Raw genomic sequence first — 18531 nt, forward strand, 5'->3', positions numbered from 1 at the left:
ATATAGCTTTATAGGGATGACCGTAGTCTTAATTCCATTTTTTTTTGGCAAGCACATGATAATCTAAATGGTTGACTTATTATTCATAGTTTAATATTTGCTGTTTGACAAGTGCATTATGAAGACAGATTTCCACGCGTCCGTTTTGTCCAATATACAGTAGTTTATCTTGATGTAAACATACAGTAGAATATCTTGATGTAAACATACAGTAGTTTATCTTGATGTAAACATACAGTAGTTTATCTTGATGTAAACATACAGTAGTTTATCTTGATGTAAACATACAGTAGTTTATCTTGATGTAAACATACAGTAGTTTATCTTGATGTAAACATACAGTAGTTTATCTTGATGTAAACATACAGTAGTTTATCTTGATATAAACATACAGTAGTTTATCTTGATGTAAACATACAGTAGAATATCTTGATGTAAACATACAGTAGTTTATCTTGATATAAACATGAGTAGTTTATCTTGATGTAAACATACAGTATTTTATCTTGATGTAAACATACAGTATTTTATCTTGATGTAAACATACAGTATTTTATCTTGATGTAAACATACAGTATTTTATTTTCATGTAAACATACAGTATTTTATCTTGATGTAAACATACAGTATTTTATCTTGATGTAAACATACAGTATTTTATCTTGATGTAAACATACAGTAGTTTATCTTGATGTAAACATACAGTAGTTTATCTTGATATAAAAATACAGTAGAATATTTTGATGTAAACATACAGTATTTTATCTTGATGTAAACATACAGTATTTTAATTTTCATGTAAACATACAGTATTTTATCTTGATGTAAACATACAGTATTTTATCTTGATGTAAACATACAGTATTTTATCTTGATGTAAACATACAGTAGTTTATCTTGATGTAAACATACAGTATTTTATCTTGATGTAAACATACAGTATTTTATCTTGATGTAAACATACAGTATTTTAATTTTCATGTAAACATACAGTATTTTATCTTGATGTAAACATACAGTATTTTATCTTGATGTAAACATACAGTATTTTATCTTGATGTAAACATACAGTATTTTAATTTTCATGTAAACATACAGTATTTTATCTTGATGTACACATACAGTATTTTATCTTGATGTAAACATACAGTATTTTATCTTGATGTAAACATACAGTAGTTTATCTTGATGTAAACATACAGTAGTTTATCTTGATGTAAACATACAGTAGTTTATCTTGATATAAACATACAGTAGTTTATCTTGATGTAAACATACAGTAGAATATCTTGATGTAAACATACAGTAGTTTATCTTGATATAAACATACAGTAGTTTATCTTGATGTAAACATACAGTAGTTTATCTTGATGTAAACATACAGTAGTTTATCTTGATATAAAAATACAGTAGAATATTTTGATGTAAACATACAGTATTTTATCTTGATGTAAACATACAGTATTTTAATTTTCATGTAAACATACAGTATTTTATCTTGATGTAAACATACAGTATTTTATCTTGATGTAAACATACAGTATTTTATCTTGATGTAAACATACAGTAGTTTATCTTGATGTAAACATACAGTATTTTATCTTGATGTAAACATACAGTAGTTTATCTTGATGTAAACATACAGTATTTTATCTTGATGTAAACATACAGTATTTTAATTTTCATGTAAACATACAGTATTTTATCTTGATGTAAACATACAGTATTTTATCTTGATGTAAACATACAGTATTTTATCTTGATGTAAACATACAGTATTTTATCTTGATGTAAACATACAGTATTTTAATTTTCATGTAAACATACAGTATTTTATCTTGATGTAAACATACAGTATTTTATCTTGATGTAAACATACAGTATTTTATCTTGATGTAAACATACAGTAGTTTATCTTGATGTAAACATACAGTAGTTTATCTTGATGTAAACATACAGTAGTTTATCTTGATATAAAAATACAGTAGTTTATCTTGATATAAACATACAGTATTTTATCTGGCTATAAAAATACAGTAGTTTATCTTGATATAAAAAACAGTATTTTATCTTGATATAAACATACAGTATTTTATCTTGATGTAAACATACAGTATTTTATCTTGATGTAAACATACAGTAGTTTATCTTGATGTAAACATACAGTAGTTTATCTTGATGTAAACATACAGTAGTTTATCTTGATATAAAAATACAGTAGTTTATCTTGATATAAACATACAGTATTTTATCTGGCTATAAAAATACAGTAGTTTATCTTGATATAAAAAACAGTATTTTATCTTGATATAAACATACAGTATTTTATCTTGATGTAAACATACAGTATTTTATCTTGATGTAAACATACAGTAGTTTATCTTGATGTAAACATACAGTAGTTTATCTTGATGTAAACATACAGTAGTTTATCTTGATATAAAAATACAGTAGTTTATCTTGATATAAACATACAGTATTTTATCTGGCTATAAAAATACAGTAGTTTATCTTGATATAAAAAACAGTATTTTATCTTGATATAAACATACAGTATTTTATCTTGATGTTAACATACAGTATTTTATCTTGATGTAAACATACAGTAGTTTATCTTGATGTAAACATACAGTAGTTTATCTTGATGTAAACATACAGTAGTTTATCTTGATATAAAAATACAGTAGTTTATCTTGATATAAACATACAGTATTTTATCTGGCTATAAAAATACAGTAGTTTATCTTGATATAAAAAACAGTATTTTATCTTGATATAAACATACAGTATTTTATCTTGATATAAACATACAGTATTTTATCTTGATGTAAACATACAGTATTTTATCTTGATGCAAACATACAGTAGAATATCTTTATGTAAACATACAGTAGAATATCTTGATGTAAACATACAGTAGTTTATCATGATATAAACATACAGACCGCTTATACAATAAAAGCACAGAAAACAATGAAATATAAAAGTTCGATTATTTTTTTTTTAATGTAACAAAACACATTGCATAAAAATAAGTACTTCAAACAGACAACATATAAACACTTTTAAAAGACATTTATACAGTTCTTAAAAACATTCAACCATATTTTTTTTTACAAAATCTAACCAGTTCTTTAAAAGAACTTCCAACCATTTCTTAAAAACATTTAAACAGTTCTATAAAAAGCATCATCTATCTGGTTCTTAAAAAATCTAACCAGTTCTTTAAGAAATATGTAACCGGTTCTTAAAAACATGTAAACAGTATCTTTTTAAGATATCAGATTATATTTCAAGTTGTTATTAACAAGACTTGTACATCTTTTAAATCTTGAATTACTAATAGGTGTCTACACATGATTAAAGCCGTTTCATTGCCCAATAAGCCAAGAAGATGGTCAAGAATACGGTGGACCGTTCGACTGTTTGGCTAGTTGCGTCATTACCAGCGTCGCCCGACTTTAGCTCTGAAAAAAAAATAATTAAAAAGCTCATTGCAAATTTACATAAAAAAGAACAATAAATAGCAAATGTGATCAATGTCTTAAAATGATATAGAATTGATGATAGATAAATAGATAGATAGATAGATAGATAGATAGATAGATAGATAGATAGATAGATAGATAGATAGATAGATAGATAGATAGATAGATAGATAGATAGATAGATAGATAGATAGATAGATAGATAGATAGATAGATAGATAGATAAAGAGAAAGACTCAGAGAGAGAGAGAGAGAGAGACCTAGAAACAAGAAAGACGGAGAACAGTGGTGTAGCAAGGGTATACTATGACTGGTGCTGCGGCTCCTTTTGAGGCTCTATATATAGAACTAAAGGTCCTAGAACTAAATTTTACAAATAGATACAATTAGTGAGAAGTATGTCATCTCAAATAATTTTATGTCAAAACTAATTTAAAACTTCTAAATCCCTAGCTCTAAGCATATGATTTTGACAATGTTCTTAATTTTTGTTTTAACTTGTAGCTAACTTTGAGCGCGCATTGCAACTAGGTAACGCATTTTAAAACTGGGTACATTTTTTTATGCTTCTGACTAGCTGATGTCTGAAGAATCAATTAGAATTAAGGAGAGAGAGTGAGAGAGAGAGAGAGAGAGAGAAGAGAGAGAGAGAGAGAAAAAAGAGAGAAGAGAGAGAGAGAAGAGAGAGAGAAGAGAGAGAGAGAGAGAAGAGAGAGATAGAACAGAGAGAAGAGAGACTGAAAGAAAGAAATGACTTTCGGTAGAACTAAACGAGCAACAAAAAACTGCTAATGAGACATTACGTTTTTCTAGAATGAAAAATACATTTTTAAAAACCTGATTTGTCCTGATTATAAATACTAGAAATGCTACAACATAGATATGCAATACATTGATAACAAAAGAGTAGATAGTTATAAAATCATACTTGTCACAATGACAAGGACAGTCTTAATATCCACATCGTTGCCAACTTTAGCCTGACATTCTACAGTACCATTCATCGAAGATGTTGCTGCTACGCTGTTACTGACTGATTGTGAAATAACTGTAAATCCAGAACCACCGAAAATATATTGGCCTGTAAATATATTTAAAACAATATTCTTAAATAGTATTTGGAAAAAACGTATTATTTGTTTCCGTCCCTTATTAGACAAAAGAAAAATATGAAACAAGCAAATGATTGATTGTTGAACTTTTTAAAATCGATGTATGGTTTGTTAGGTACAACAAAAAAATGATGTATAAGTCTCTATTGGACCCGAGAACTGGTGTAGGAGAACTCACGTGTACCACACAGACAAACAGAGCTGTTATAAACTGTGTAAATAATACATGTTATATGACCTCATTTTAGAATCATAGACTTTTCAAACATTTTCATAATAATTCATGGGCCACTTTGTCAATACACAACGGATTTTTAGCGGCTCCCGAAAGACGCTATTAGTTTTGTGTGGTCTGTCTGTCCGTCCGTCCTTCCGTCCTTCCGTCCAGTTTAGATCTCGTAAACTAGAAAACATATTGTAAATCCGACATCATGATAATCTAGATCATTCAAAATTCTGATGCAACGGCTACTTTTTTTATTTTCTGAAAGCGAAACATTTAATTTTTAAATCAATAATGCAAGCATTTTTTTTCCATAAAAATATACCATTTTTACAACTATTCACTATTAAGAGTAACAAACACGGGAGGCTATTTAGTAAGGTAGATGAATATTTAACATTTTTAACGCATTTATGCAAACGGATTTGGAGTATTATTTTTTTTTACAATTGTAAAGTTAAGTAAGTTCTGTCATTCTACATTTACTAAAAAAATGTTTCCTTTTCTTTTAAAGAGAAAAAATCTATTTAATATGCATATAAGAGGAACAACATTTTAAACAACAATTAATAAGTAGTTTTTCGAATTATCGCGTGAACTGCAGCGCCATACACCTGTCACAGATAACTTTGACTAAAGGAATTTTTATATCATTTTTTTACGAATATTATCTAATTTCAATAGGTTTCGGCTTTGAATAAGAGATTTTAATAAGATATTGACTATTTACAAAACAATTACATCAATTATATACTCATTATATGACATCAGTTAGGCCAGGTCCACATCGAACTTCACCTTCACTTTCACATATCCCTTGGTCTGATGGATCGTTGGGGTACCACACAACCTGCTAACCTTCTTTCTCTATTCTTCTCTGTTATTTGCTTTCATATAATTTCATTCTGATATTCTTTCTGAAAATATTGAAACCTGCCTTTTTACCTGCGTGGGTGGACCACTTCGGGGGCCGATTTTGAGTTAGTGTTTGCACACAAACTGTCTTTGTGACCTTGTTTTTTATTTTATTTAATTTTCAATTATTATTGTCAATAAATTACCGATGTGTTTAATTCTTGCTACTGAATATCTTTCAAACTAAAGTTGCCTCACCTATATACCTGTCAAGGATGAATGTGTGTATGTGAGTATAATATATTTTTACTTATATACGTGAGTTGGAACGTAACAGCACATGACCGGAAGTGTGTTCGTTTGTTTGTTTGTTTGTTTTACATGTTTCGGATGTTCCTTCAGAGTTGAAGATAATTACTTCCTAGTTCAAACCTCCCGCAGGACGACGGGGGATGGGAGCTGGCTGTGTTTGAACCCTCGACCATCGATAAAACTGAACGACAGTCCAGCGCGCAAACCTTTCAATGTGTGATGAGAAATACTTCAGTTTTGTGCTCGTAATGACCAAGTTGCTGTGTTTTTGTTTGTGTGTCCATTCCCTGGGGGACAACTAGACGAGCTGAATGACACGAGTGTTCTGTCAAGTCAATTCAATTAGTAGAGTGCTGTACCAATGACTACTTTAGTCATACATTGACTACTTTAGTCATACATTGACTACTTTAGTCATACATTGACTACTTTAGTCATACATTGACTACTTTAGTCATACATTGACTACTTTAGTTATACATTGACTACTTTAGTCATACATTGACTACTTTAGTCATACATTGACTACTTTAGTCATACATTGACTACTTTAGTCATACATTGACTACTTTAGTCATACATTGACTATTTTTCTTGTTATCCATTAAGTTAATTCAACTATACACAAATAGAAACTGAAAACATTATATAAATTGACCTAATGAAATAAAATATTTTGTTTGTGTACTAGACATGTCCTTATATATGTGCAGGGCCGGCCTTAGATAATTAGATGCCTTAGGCGAAGTGAATTTGGTGGCCCACAAATGTGTTTTAAAATCGATGCAAAAGGAAAATATAAATAAAGACGGAAAAAAATACGCAATTTAAATTATTAAAAATCTACCTGTGTGATCTAGAGCTACCTGTGTGATCTAGAGCTACCTGTATGTTCTAGAGCTTCCTGTATGATCTAGAGCTACCTGTGTGATATAGAGCTACCTGTGTGATCTAGAGCTACCTGTATGATCTAGAGCTGCCTATATGATCTAGAGTTACCTGTGTAATATAGAGCTACATCTATAGCTACCTGTGTGATCTAGAGCTACCTGTGTGATCTAGAGCTATCTGTGTGATCTAGAGCTACCTGTATGATCTAGAGCTGCCTTTATGATCTAGAGCTGCCTGTTTGATCTAGAGCTGCCTGTGTGATCTAGAGCTACCTGTATGATCTAGAGCTACCTGTATGATCTATAGCTACTTGTATGATCTAGAGTTACCTGTGTAATATAGAGCTACATCTATAGCTACCTGTGTGATCTAGAGCTACCTGTGTGATCTAGAGCTATCTGTGTGATCTAGAGCTACCTGTATGATCTAGAGCTGCCTTTATGATCTAGAGCTGCCTGTTTGATCTAGAGCTGCCTGTGTGATCTAGAGCTACCTGTATGATCTAGAGCTACCTGTATGATCTATAGCTACTTGTATGATCTAGAAGTACCTGTATGATCTAGAGCAACATGTTTGATCTAGACCTTATAGCTAGATCTAGTAGATATAAAGCTATTGAGCTTCGTTATGTTTGAGATTTGAAAGAGACTTAGAGCTAGACCAGTAGACATGGAGGCATAGAGCTCTGCTAATTTTAGATTTTATCCTAAGGCCCTGATACGTGTGATTCTGCAATAGTTATATCTAATAAAACTTGCATAAACAGTTATTGTTAAAACTTTAAAGACATTGTCAAGAAGAACGCCAATAACAAAATGAAGATAAGTCTCTATTGACCTGATGACGCTGCCCGAATTGTCCAAACTGGGTTGGACACGTTGTCCAGTTTCGTTGCCTCAAACTTAATCAGACTGCCTTCTGTGATTATGACCTGTGACGCTCCATTAACAGTGAAAGACTTTATTAAATCTGAAATATAAAAGTCATAACATTGTAAACAATTCCTAAATGGTATGTTCCCCATTCCCCACACTATGATTCAGGGGCGGACTGGGTATCAAAATCGGCCCGGGCATTATCTTATAAACCGGCCCACAAATGGCATGTCATATATTTTCGGTGTAGGGGGAGGATTTTAAACCCCCTACGCAATATATATATATATATATATATATATATATATATATTAGTGTGTGTATATGTAATTAATCTTCATTACATTCTTATCTTTCATTATTTTAAACGTTTTTTCTACCCTAGAATACTCTCTTCCTATAATTAGTGAAAGGCAGTACACACCGCCAAGGGACAGCTAGGGAGTCTGGGGGAGCGCTGTAAGCTCCCCCAGTGGGGTCCGGGGCGAAGCCCCGGATCCAAGCATTATTTCCGTTATTTTAAGCTTTAAAAAATGCTTATTTTAAGGTATCTACAGTGCAATTAGCCTGCTACTCTTCCGCTAAAAAGATCAAAAACTAAATCTTCTATTCACTGGAGTTCAGCGACTGGTAGAAAATGGTAAAATGCTTTTAGTTTTGTATTGGAAAGGGGGGGGGGGGAAGGGAAACTACAAACCCCCTTTTGGCTACGTTCATGAAATTTGGTGACTGTAGTTTGCTTAAGTTGGCTGCACTCAGGAAGTAAGTAAAGTTTCCCTTTCAGACAATGAGATCTGAGGCCAGTGATGGTTTGAGCTCCTCCCCTCTCCTCTACGCCCATGTGTTTTATCATAGGTGTAAGCCTAATTCTATTCAAAACATATAAAGTTTGATAACGCATCGAAAACTGAATGTATGCTTTCGTAGGCTTATATAATGTATTCTATTTATACATGTATGTAGTCTGAAAACTATAAACACTACATTAGCAGCCTTAATGAGTTTCAAACTTTTTGGTATTACTTATAGATTACAGACGTTTCTTCAAAAGAATAAAATAATTAGGTCCTACGCATTTCACGTGTCAATCTAGTCATGCATGTTGATCTGTGACTTAAAATATGCTAAATCATTGGTTTTCAAGGCTGACTCAGGCAACCCATTCCTTTAAAGTGGTATCACCACAAATACAAAACTAGGGGTCTATCGAGCCGTCATCCTCCCTACATTGCTCTACGCCCCAGAAACATGGATAGTGTACAGTTAACATGCAAAGAAACTGAATCACTTCCACATGACATGTCTGTGAAAAATACTGAATGTCAAATGGCAAGACAAAATACCAGATACTCAAGTCCTTCAAAGAGCGGGTCTGCAAAGCATCCACACAATCCTGATGCAGTCCCAGCTGCGATGGGCAGGACACGTATGCAGAATGAAAGACCACCGCATCCCTAAACGACTATTGTATGGCCAACTAAGCGAAGGAAAGCGCTCGCAAGGTGGTCAAAGAAATCGCTTCAGGGACACCCTGGGAGACAGAGACACATGACAGAGCATCATGACGTCGCGCTGTGAAAACCGGCGCACATGTTGCTGAGGAAAAGAGAACAATGCTGGCAGAAGAAAAACGCAAAACGCCAGAGAAGAAAAGTAAGGCCAATGACACTAGCTCCAGCTGGAATAACCTGCCTAGTGTACGGCCAAACATTCCGGGCTCACATAGGTCTCACCAGCCACACGAGGAGACATAAAACCCCAGTGTAAGGCTCTCAGCCCCCTGGATGACAAATATATATATTAGATAGATAGATAGATAGATAGATAGATAGATAGATAGATAGATAGATAGATAGATAGATAGATAGATAGATATTCTTTTACAAGATAAGAGAAAGCAGAACGGTTAGAGAGGCACTTCTAAATGTGAAAAGCTCTTGCTTCCTCCTAGTACATTCTCAATTGTATATGAATATATTATTTAAAATATAAATGATTCTAAATCTCCTTTCATTAAATATCGTATGTGACAGCGCTATATAAATATAAATTATTTTAGTTATTGTAATAATTTTCATTATTAATGACGTCATACTAAGCATAAGCATAAGTTTCCCATTAATCAAAATATTATGTAGACATTGCCGACTATAAATTTAGATCTATGTTTTAATTAAATAATTTTTTTTTATAAGCCTTAAGTGGCTTAAGTGTAGTATTTTTAGATCTATGTTATTACAAATAAACAACAAGAAACTTACTTTTTCTTTTCAAATCGCAGAAAGTAGAGCTTTATACCCATATTGAGCTGTGAATATGTTGGGTGGTATGCAATTTCGCGGCTGTGTGTGTGTGTTAAAAGTTAACTTCTATTAAGTTTTGTTAAAGAGCTAATTGTCTCCCCTTTTGCCGCGTTATATCAATGTTTTCTAACTTAACCTCTCCCATCATGGGCGTAGCCAGGATTTTTTTTCGGGGGGGGGGGTTTGGGGGGGTCAATTTCCCCCCCCCCCGGGAAAAAAATTATATGTATTTATGTGTGTGTGTGTGTTTACATAATCTTTATTACATTCTGACCCTTCATTCTTTCGGAAGACGTTTATTGTGCCCTAAAATAGGTTCTTCCATGAGTTAGTGAAAAAATTGTAGATTCCCCGACATTACTAGCAAGGGGGCCTGGGGGAGCGCTAGGAGCTCCCCAGCGCGGGGCGAAGCCCCGCCGCCAAGCACTATTTCTGATATTGAAAACCAACAAAATGCATATTCTGAGGTATCTACACTGCATTTTCCTGCTATTAAAAAGTTCTATTTCAAAAACCTAATGTGCTATTCTTACTGACTTAGACCCTCCCTCGTCGTTCGGCGCATTTCCCATCAAGCTGTTTCCATAAATTGTGGACTCCCCGCCATTACTAGCAAGGGGGTCTGGGGGAGCGCCAGGAGCTCCCAGCGCGGGGCTGCCGCCAAGCACTATTTCTGATATTGAAAACCAACAAAATGCATATTCTGAGGTATCTACAGTGCATTTTCCTGCTATTAAAAAGTTCTATTTCAAAAACCTAATGTGCTATTCTTACTGACTTAGACCCTCCCACGCCGTTCGGAGCATTTGACGTCAAGCTGTTTCCATAAAAATCTGTCACTGGTAATGTCTGAAGCCTCTTCCCACCTACCATGAGGACCTCCATGAATGAGTGGCGTCAAGTTGTACTAGGATATCATTGCAACTCTTCTTTTCATTCATTTAATTCATTTTGTCGGAGAACATGTCCCGCAAACCTCATGCGTCGTTCTCTCACAATCTTACTAAGGGGTCGACTCCCAGTTCGGCATAGGATTTCCTTGATTTAGATCCGATCTCTATAACTGACTCCTGAAATCTGTCTTAGCCATCTTTGTTGAGCTATATTTAGTGTTTTTCGATTTCGGTAGATGACTATTCACTGCAGTTTATTAATGGAGCCCTGCCACTGGTAAAAATGTGTAACCTCTTTTGAATACGCTCTTGGAATAAGGTGACTGTAGTTTGCTTTAGATTTTATATCGAAAAGAGAAGTTTTATCTTCAAAATCTTCTGTTGGGGGTTTTCCACCTCAAAATGCTCTGTAGGGGGATCTTGGACTCAAAACCATCTGGAGGGGTTTTAAACTTTAAAAAAAAAGCCATCTGTAGAAGAAACTCAAAACCCCCGATTAGCTTGGCTACGCTCAAATAATTTTAGTGTGTAATTTTGCTTTTTTTTATATTGAAGATGTATTTTTAGCACCAAACACCTCTGAATGGGGGTTTAAACTCAAAACCCCTTTCGGCAACGCTCATAGCATTTTGAGTGCGTAATTTGCTTTTTTTCTTACACTAAAGATGGCGGGGGATTTAAACTCAAAACCCCTTTGACTACGTTCATAGATTTTAGAGTGAGTAATTTTCTTTTATTTATATTGAAGATGTACTTTTTAGCTTCAAACTCCACTGTAGGGGAGTTTAAACTCAAAACCCCATAGACTACACTCATAACATTTTTAGTGTATAATTTGCTTTTTTTTATTATTAAAAAGAGGTATTTTTTACCTTCAAAACTGAGTCAAAACCCATTTAGCTACGCTCATAACATTTTGAGTGCGTAATTAGCTTTTTTTTTATATTAAAGAGGGGGTTTATCGTAAATTTTAGACGGGGTTTTAAAATCAAAATCTTCCTTAACTGTGCTCTTGGAATTAGGGGATTTTCGTTTGCATTTCTTTTGTTTTGTTTTATAGAAGAGGGGGAGTTAACTGCAAAAACCCCAGGTAGTGGGTTTAAAACTCAAAACCCCTGGTAGGGGGTTTTAAACTCAAAACCCCTAGTAGGGGTTTTTAAACTCGAACCGCTCTGGTAGGCGTTTTAAAATCGAACCCCCCTGGTAGGGGTTTTAAAACTCGAACCCCCCTGGTAGGGGGTTTTAAACTCGAACCCACATGGTAGGGGGTTTTACTTTGGTTGTGCTAGGGCAAGTGATGGTTTAGTATTAAAATCTCACCTAAAATAAAGAAAATCAAAGCAAAAAATCAGTCACTAAATTCCGACTCCCCCCCCCCTCCAAGGGGGGGGGGATTTCATTTCGGGGGGGGGGGGGGTTTGAACCCCAAGAACCACCCCCCCCCTGGCTACGCCCATGTCTCCCATCCCTCTTTTTCGTTAACTTTCATTGGAACCACCAAAAGACGGGTGAGGGAAGGAGCAAAACAAAAACGGCAGTGCCATCAAAGGCCCATGCCGACCAGCAAAACGATCAGGCCAAACACAGTCTAGAAGACATCAAAGTAGTGTTGAAGGCCATGCCGCTCATGCATAGCAGAAAGTACGGTCTAACGTTTTACAAATGATAATACGTACAGTGTATAGTGTAATTCTTAAAATTTCAAACAAAATTAATTGTAACAATAATTTACAAAAAAAAAAAAAAACAAGAAAACTTGTTCGGGCCTTTGTGTCTTGCTGCTGTCACTTTTGTTTTTAAGTTGTCTGCATTGAGTTTTTTTTTTTTGGTCGCGACCAGACCGGCCCATTTGGTACCGGCTCACCGGGCATTAGCCCGTTTGCCCATATAGCCAGTCCGCCCCTGCTATGATTTTATATTTAAACTTACTTGTGGTTTGGCAAGTAACAAGATCTGAAGAAAATAGAAAAAAAAAATTACAACATTAATAATATTCTGTGTGAGTTGTTTTTTCCAGTGTGTGTGTGTGTGTATTTCATCAATGCGTTATATTTATATAGACTAGTTTAGAGGGTTGGTGTGTAAATATTCTTAGTTATTGGAAAGTTATAGTCACAGACCTATATATATATACATATAGCGTCGAGACAAAATAGAAAAACAAAGAACGGTAACAAAAGAAGTAACGGAACTAAAGACAGTGACTATACAGACTGAGCTAGAAAGACGTTAGTTTTATCTTGTTACGAAATTTGCTCCTGATTTGTCGTCAGTGTTCAATCCTGCAGTCTATCCCATGTGTAGAGCTGCAAGGCAGGAGAGGTCAGAGTTTTCCTTCTCCTAAGTAGGTAGCCAGCGATGGCTAACGAGCCCCTTACTGTTTCGCCCCATCTCCTGTTAGTTAAAACTGTTCTTCCGGACTCAATATCTGAGTTACACGAGAAGAAAATGCCATTATTTACCATTTTATAGATAGGGGAGTGCTTATATCCATTGCCACCCCGGACATGCTACCCTACCTCATAGTGGCGCCCGGGTGGAAACGATCGTAGGAGGAAACGATTAGGCAACACAAGACTCCCGTGGGGGGCCTAAGGGGATGCGAGAGCATCCTCATTGCACTGCGCGGAGTTGTAAAACGATCCCACAACCTTGTCACAATCCAGGCGCTGTTCCTCAAGGGGCCGTTACATAATAAATGGCGTGTTAGCCTGGTATAGAAAAGAAAAATGGCGGGGGTCTTAGTAGATATATACGCGGCCTCTTGACGCAAGTCTGACCCACCCGCCAGACAAAACAGTGTACACTGTTTTCATACAGGCCGGTGAGAGGGAGCTCTTGTTCACTTTTGCTGGCCTAGAGTTCCAAGAGCCGAGGGCTCAACTCTACCTGACAGTTTAAGAAGAAGAATCCATTGCCACTTCCAGCCGTAACATCTTTACGAAATATATCACCTGCTTCGTAAGGGGGAAACTGATGAGTGGGTGACATGGTTCCGACCAAAGTTCAGGCTTTCTATTTCTACTCGATGGTTCATTGTCGCATCTCGACTGCTGGAGGCCATAGTTTGGAACTTAAATGCCGTCCGTCTCATTTGTAACATCGCGAGCTGTGACAGGAACTCTTCTGTTTTTATGGCCACTCTACTAACTGTAACATGAGGACTTCAAAGCAGCGTTACCGACCTGTACTACAATTAGTTCATTACGAGACTTAAAATGTAATCAAGTGTCTCCGGTGTCGATAAAAATGTGTCTCAAAACGACAGTTGACAATAAAATTATAGTTTTTAAAAGCTTATTATCATTGCAAAATGTCGGAGCTATCTATCTAGTGAGGGGAAACAATTTAAAACAAAACATTATAAACATTAAATAAAAAATAAACATTGAATGACACAAATAGAAAGTAAACATTGAATGACAAAAATAGTTAGTAAAAATTGAATGACAAAACTAAAAAGTAAACATTGAATGACACAAATAAAAAGTAAACATTGAATGACACAAATAGAAAGTAAACATTGAATGACACAAATAGAAAGTAAACATTGAATGACACAAATAGAAAGTAAACATTAAATGACACAAATAAAAAGTAGACATTGAATGACAAAGTCAACAACTGAATACATTATGTCCATTATGTCTTGTTTTAATTCTACAATCGTACCTGTGTGTAACATCAGAATTGTTATAAACAGGAGTGAAAGTACAGCTCTCATTTTCTACCTTCAAATAGACAGGTACATTTCATTTAGGTTTATATGAATTACAAGTATTTAGAAATTATGATTATTTGGCATTAAATGATGGTATATAATGTGTACGTTAAAGACACGATATATTTACGTGCAAGCCACATTCGCTTTTTAAAGACAATTATTGATCTTAGAATATAGTTGTATTTATTAGCATTACTTCCAAATCATTTATGAATTTATTAGAGTGAAGAAATGCTTTTTTTTTTAAACCAGAAATATATTTTAAAAAAAACATCGCTATATAAATATACTAACAGATGGCACATACCAACACTTGTAGGAGTCACCCAGTAAGACTTAAACAATTAGAATCAAACACTAGGTGTCCAAGAGCCAAACTGAAATATAAAGTCAATGTTCTTATCAGTTAAATGAAAAAAATACTTCAAAAAAAATATCTACAAATCAATCATTGTAGTTTAGTATAAGTTCTATGATCATTTATCAAATCTATTAGCGATACGAATAGACCGAGTATTTATAGACATTTGTTTTTTTGTTTTTTCAAAGTTAATTCCGTTACATAATAGGAAGAATACAACAAGACATAAGTAGGCATACAAAGAGAAACATTTACAAAGAAGAAAATAAGGAAATGTATTCAGTGGCAGCTATTAAAGTAGTATATGTACATTCGCTTGCATACAAGGTCACTTTGCTTAATTAATAAAGTTCAATTAAGAAAATTATTGCATATAGGTGTACTTTTAGTTTCTAGCATAAAAACATTTACTTTAATTCAAATATAATAAAAATGTTCAATAAACACGCATAAAAACACTTTATTTTTATTAAATTATAAAATGAAATAAAAATAATAATTTTAAATACTCTTCATTTAAAAATAGAATGATCACAACACATGTTTCTACCTGATTTGTCTTACCCTGTTTTCAACTGCCTGTTCCTGACTCGCACTACGTTTATATAGCAGAAGTCTGCTGAAGTTCAGGATGTTCAGCGGTAGGTGCGGTGACAAAAGTTTTACCTATTATTATGCAAATTAGCTACCAGGATGTCCAACTTAGGCCCTCTTTCCACCTCCCCTTAGAGTTTCTAGAGATTTGGATTTTAAACAAATGTATGTTCAAAGAGTTATGGAACTTTGAAGAAAGAAAGCAATAGGAAACTAAATCTACATGGAAATCATTTTGTAGATTAAAAGTGTCTGCTAGAGTTCCATAGTCACTACTTTATAAACTGGTAGCATTACAGACCGGCTACGCCCGTTCTCTCTTTCTCTTTCTCTCTCTCTCTCTCTATCTCTTTCTCTCTCTCTCTCTCTCTCTATATATATATATATATATATATATATATATATATATATATATATATCTTTCTCTCTCTCTATCTCTCTCTCTCTATCTCGTTCTCTTTCTCTCTCTCTCTCTATCTCTCTCTCTCTCTCTACTCTACGGAAATCCCATTTGTTTTTTTGTTTTTTAATTTCTTTAACCTGCTCATCGTAATTTCTCCGACAAAGACTTTTGACTTGATGTGGAAAGACCCTCTTTATAACGCGAACCCCTCCCCTCCCACACACACAAACGAACATATGCTTTTGGTTCGTAAATTTTAGTGTCACTTTGCATTGTCTACTCCCCCCGAAATTTTACCACACATTTCATCTTTAAAATTGTCTAAAATAACACCTTTGGTTAACTTCACCATCCTTCCATTCTAAGGCAAGCAATGTACGTGGTAGTAGACATCGCAGACATTTCTTTAGACCAGTGTTTCCCAAACTGTGGTCCGCGGACACGCTAGTGACCGAGAGGCCTGAGTAGGTTTTTCATTACCAACTGGAATAATTAATTAAATAAAAGACCAATACGTGAATTAATCTCTCTAAAAATTAACCAAGTGTTCCGCTAAATACTCAGAATGTGCGAAGTGTCCTGTTAAGAAAAAAGCTTGGGAAACACTGCTTTAGACCATCAGTTTAAGGCCTAGAGCAGAGGTCGGCAACCTTTTGAGTCGAAAGAGGCAAATATTACAATTTACAAAATTTTAAAGTTATTAAGAGCCACACAATTTTTCTTGCAACAATAAATAGTACTCGCACAATTTTTTTTTATAAAAAAAAGAATCTTTGTATATATAGTATTTTTTTTTCACAACAAATTAAATAATATATATATATATATATATATATCTGGCATTATTAGATAATTATTATTTTTTTATTTCGGTCACAACTAAAGCAGTTAGACATTCTCTTAAACACTAAGTTGAACTTCACTAACAAACAGTTCAGCAAACAAATTGAATGGGAGCGTTGGCTTCACATGGTGTTAGGAAGTTTGGATACATTTGGCTCATAATTTGTTGTTTTTAGTTTCAAACACGACTCTAGATTTTCAATTGTTAGTTGGCTTCTTACTTTGCTTTTAATTATATTCATGAAAAAAAACGCTTTCTCCCATGAATATGTCGATCCGAAGATAGTTAGCACTTCAAATGTAGCAATCTGGAAGATTATTCCATGCGCCGAATCAACTCGCGGCATTCCTTAGAAAGCTGTCCACTATTGTTGCGTTACGTGCATTTCTGGACCTCCAACTCTTGCAATTTGCTTTTCAACTCTGTAAATTTTCCACCCCATAAAACTTTACTTGGTAAATCGACCAATTGCATTTTTAGATATATAGTATCAATTTCAAATGGATCAATGTGGATTGTGTTACTATTTGTGTTGAGAGGATTTACTAGGAATTCTAGAATGGTTTTGTTGGTTTTTGAACTGCTCAAATCTATCAAGAAATTTATCTTTGATTTTTTATACTGTGCCCTAGTAATTCGTGTCAAAATTAGCTCTGATTTTATCGCGATACTGCTTTAGATATTGAAAATGAAGTAACTTACCGCTCTGAATATCTTCTGCAAAAAGAATTAATTTTTCTTCAAAACAAACTAATTCTTCTACCTTTCCTTGCAGTTTTAGATTCAGCTCATTTAATTTCTCTGTTATATCAACCATAAAATAAAATTTTTCAAATATTTGTCGTTTATTAATACAGGGAGATTAATGCCTTTATCATTTAGGAATGTATTTATTTCATTCAAGCACAAAGCAAAACGTCTCAACACCTTAGCTTTGGTAATCTATCGCACTTTATTGGAAAGAAGGAGCTCGGAATACCGAGTCTTCATTTCGTTCAAGAATTCTTTAAACTGACGACGGTAGAGTGTTTTTGACAAGATGCTGTTAACAATCTTGATGACCAAATTCATAACCTCAACTTTTTGGGTTTTAATCGTTTTGGACACCAAGCGCTTCTTAATGCACTAGTCAGTGAAATGTAAGAATTTCTGGGTTTATTTTGCTTCGACAAATCGTTGTTGCCCTTTTATTATTTCATGTCATACTTCTGGCTCTATCAGTTGCTATTTAAATGATTTTATTTTAATCGATCTTATTGTTTTCAATGTATTTTTGTATGGCATGCACTATATCTTCTCTAGTTTGTCACGACAGCGGTAGCAATCCTTGAAATTCTTCTTTTGGACCTTGGGAAGACATATACCTGACAAAATGGACAACTTTTGCCTTACAACTGTAAATATGTTACATTTGAAGACATTTTAAATATTCTATCTTGTACTGTTTTAGAAGATAGTAGAAAATCTTTGATTTTTTTTCAAGAATTCTGGTTTGTTTTTGAAATCACGAAAAAGTATTTTCTTAAGATGCACGTTAAAAGCAGTCTTTGACATTTTCACCATTTGTAAATGGTTCGCCTTTTTGAGCAATTTCTAGTGGTGCCGCAAAGCTTGCCATATTAGCATTACTTGTAGATTGCTTCTAAGTTTGAG

The 18531-nt window shown here is 34.0% G+C and overlaps 1 protein-coding gene across 3 annotated transcripts; it reads right to left on the reverse strand.

Annotated features, from left to right (window-relative positions):
- Positions 1–766: 766 nt before the first annotated feature.
- Positions 767–15641, reverse strand: LOC129926968 (uncharacterized). Of its 3 annotated transcripts, none has more exons than XM_056033845.1 (7): positions 15602–15641; positions 14984–15053; positions 14625–14683; positions 12882–12905; positions 7719–7850; positions 4417–4569; positions 767–3467 (listed from the first exon to the last, which is right to left on the reverse strand). In XM_056033845.1, exons 3-7 carry the CDS (start codon positions 14674–14676, stop codon positions 3361–3363), a joined length of 468 nt encoding a protein of 155 aa, XP_055889820.1. In that variant the 5' UTR covers positions 14677–14683; positions 14984–15053; positions 15602–15641; the 3' UTR covers positions 767–3360. The 3 variants fall into 3 exon arrangements, with proteins under 3 accessions (XP_055889820.1, XP_055889821.1, XP_055889819.1); XM_056033846.1 differs by having other exon boundaries at positions 4486–4569; positions 15588–15641; XM_056033844.1 differs by having other exon boundaries at positions 15588–15623.
- Between the last annotated feature and the right edge of the window lie 2890 nt (positions 15642–18531).

This window comes from Biomphalaria glabrata, chromosome 6 (genome assembly GCF_947242115.1).
Source record: "Biomphalaria glabrata chromosome 6, xgBioGlab47.1, whole genome shotgun sequence".
In the NCBI taxonomy this organism is placed as follows: domain Eukaryota; kingdom Metazoa; phylum Mollusca; class Gastropoda; family Planorbidae; genus Biomphalaria; species Biomphalaria glabrata.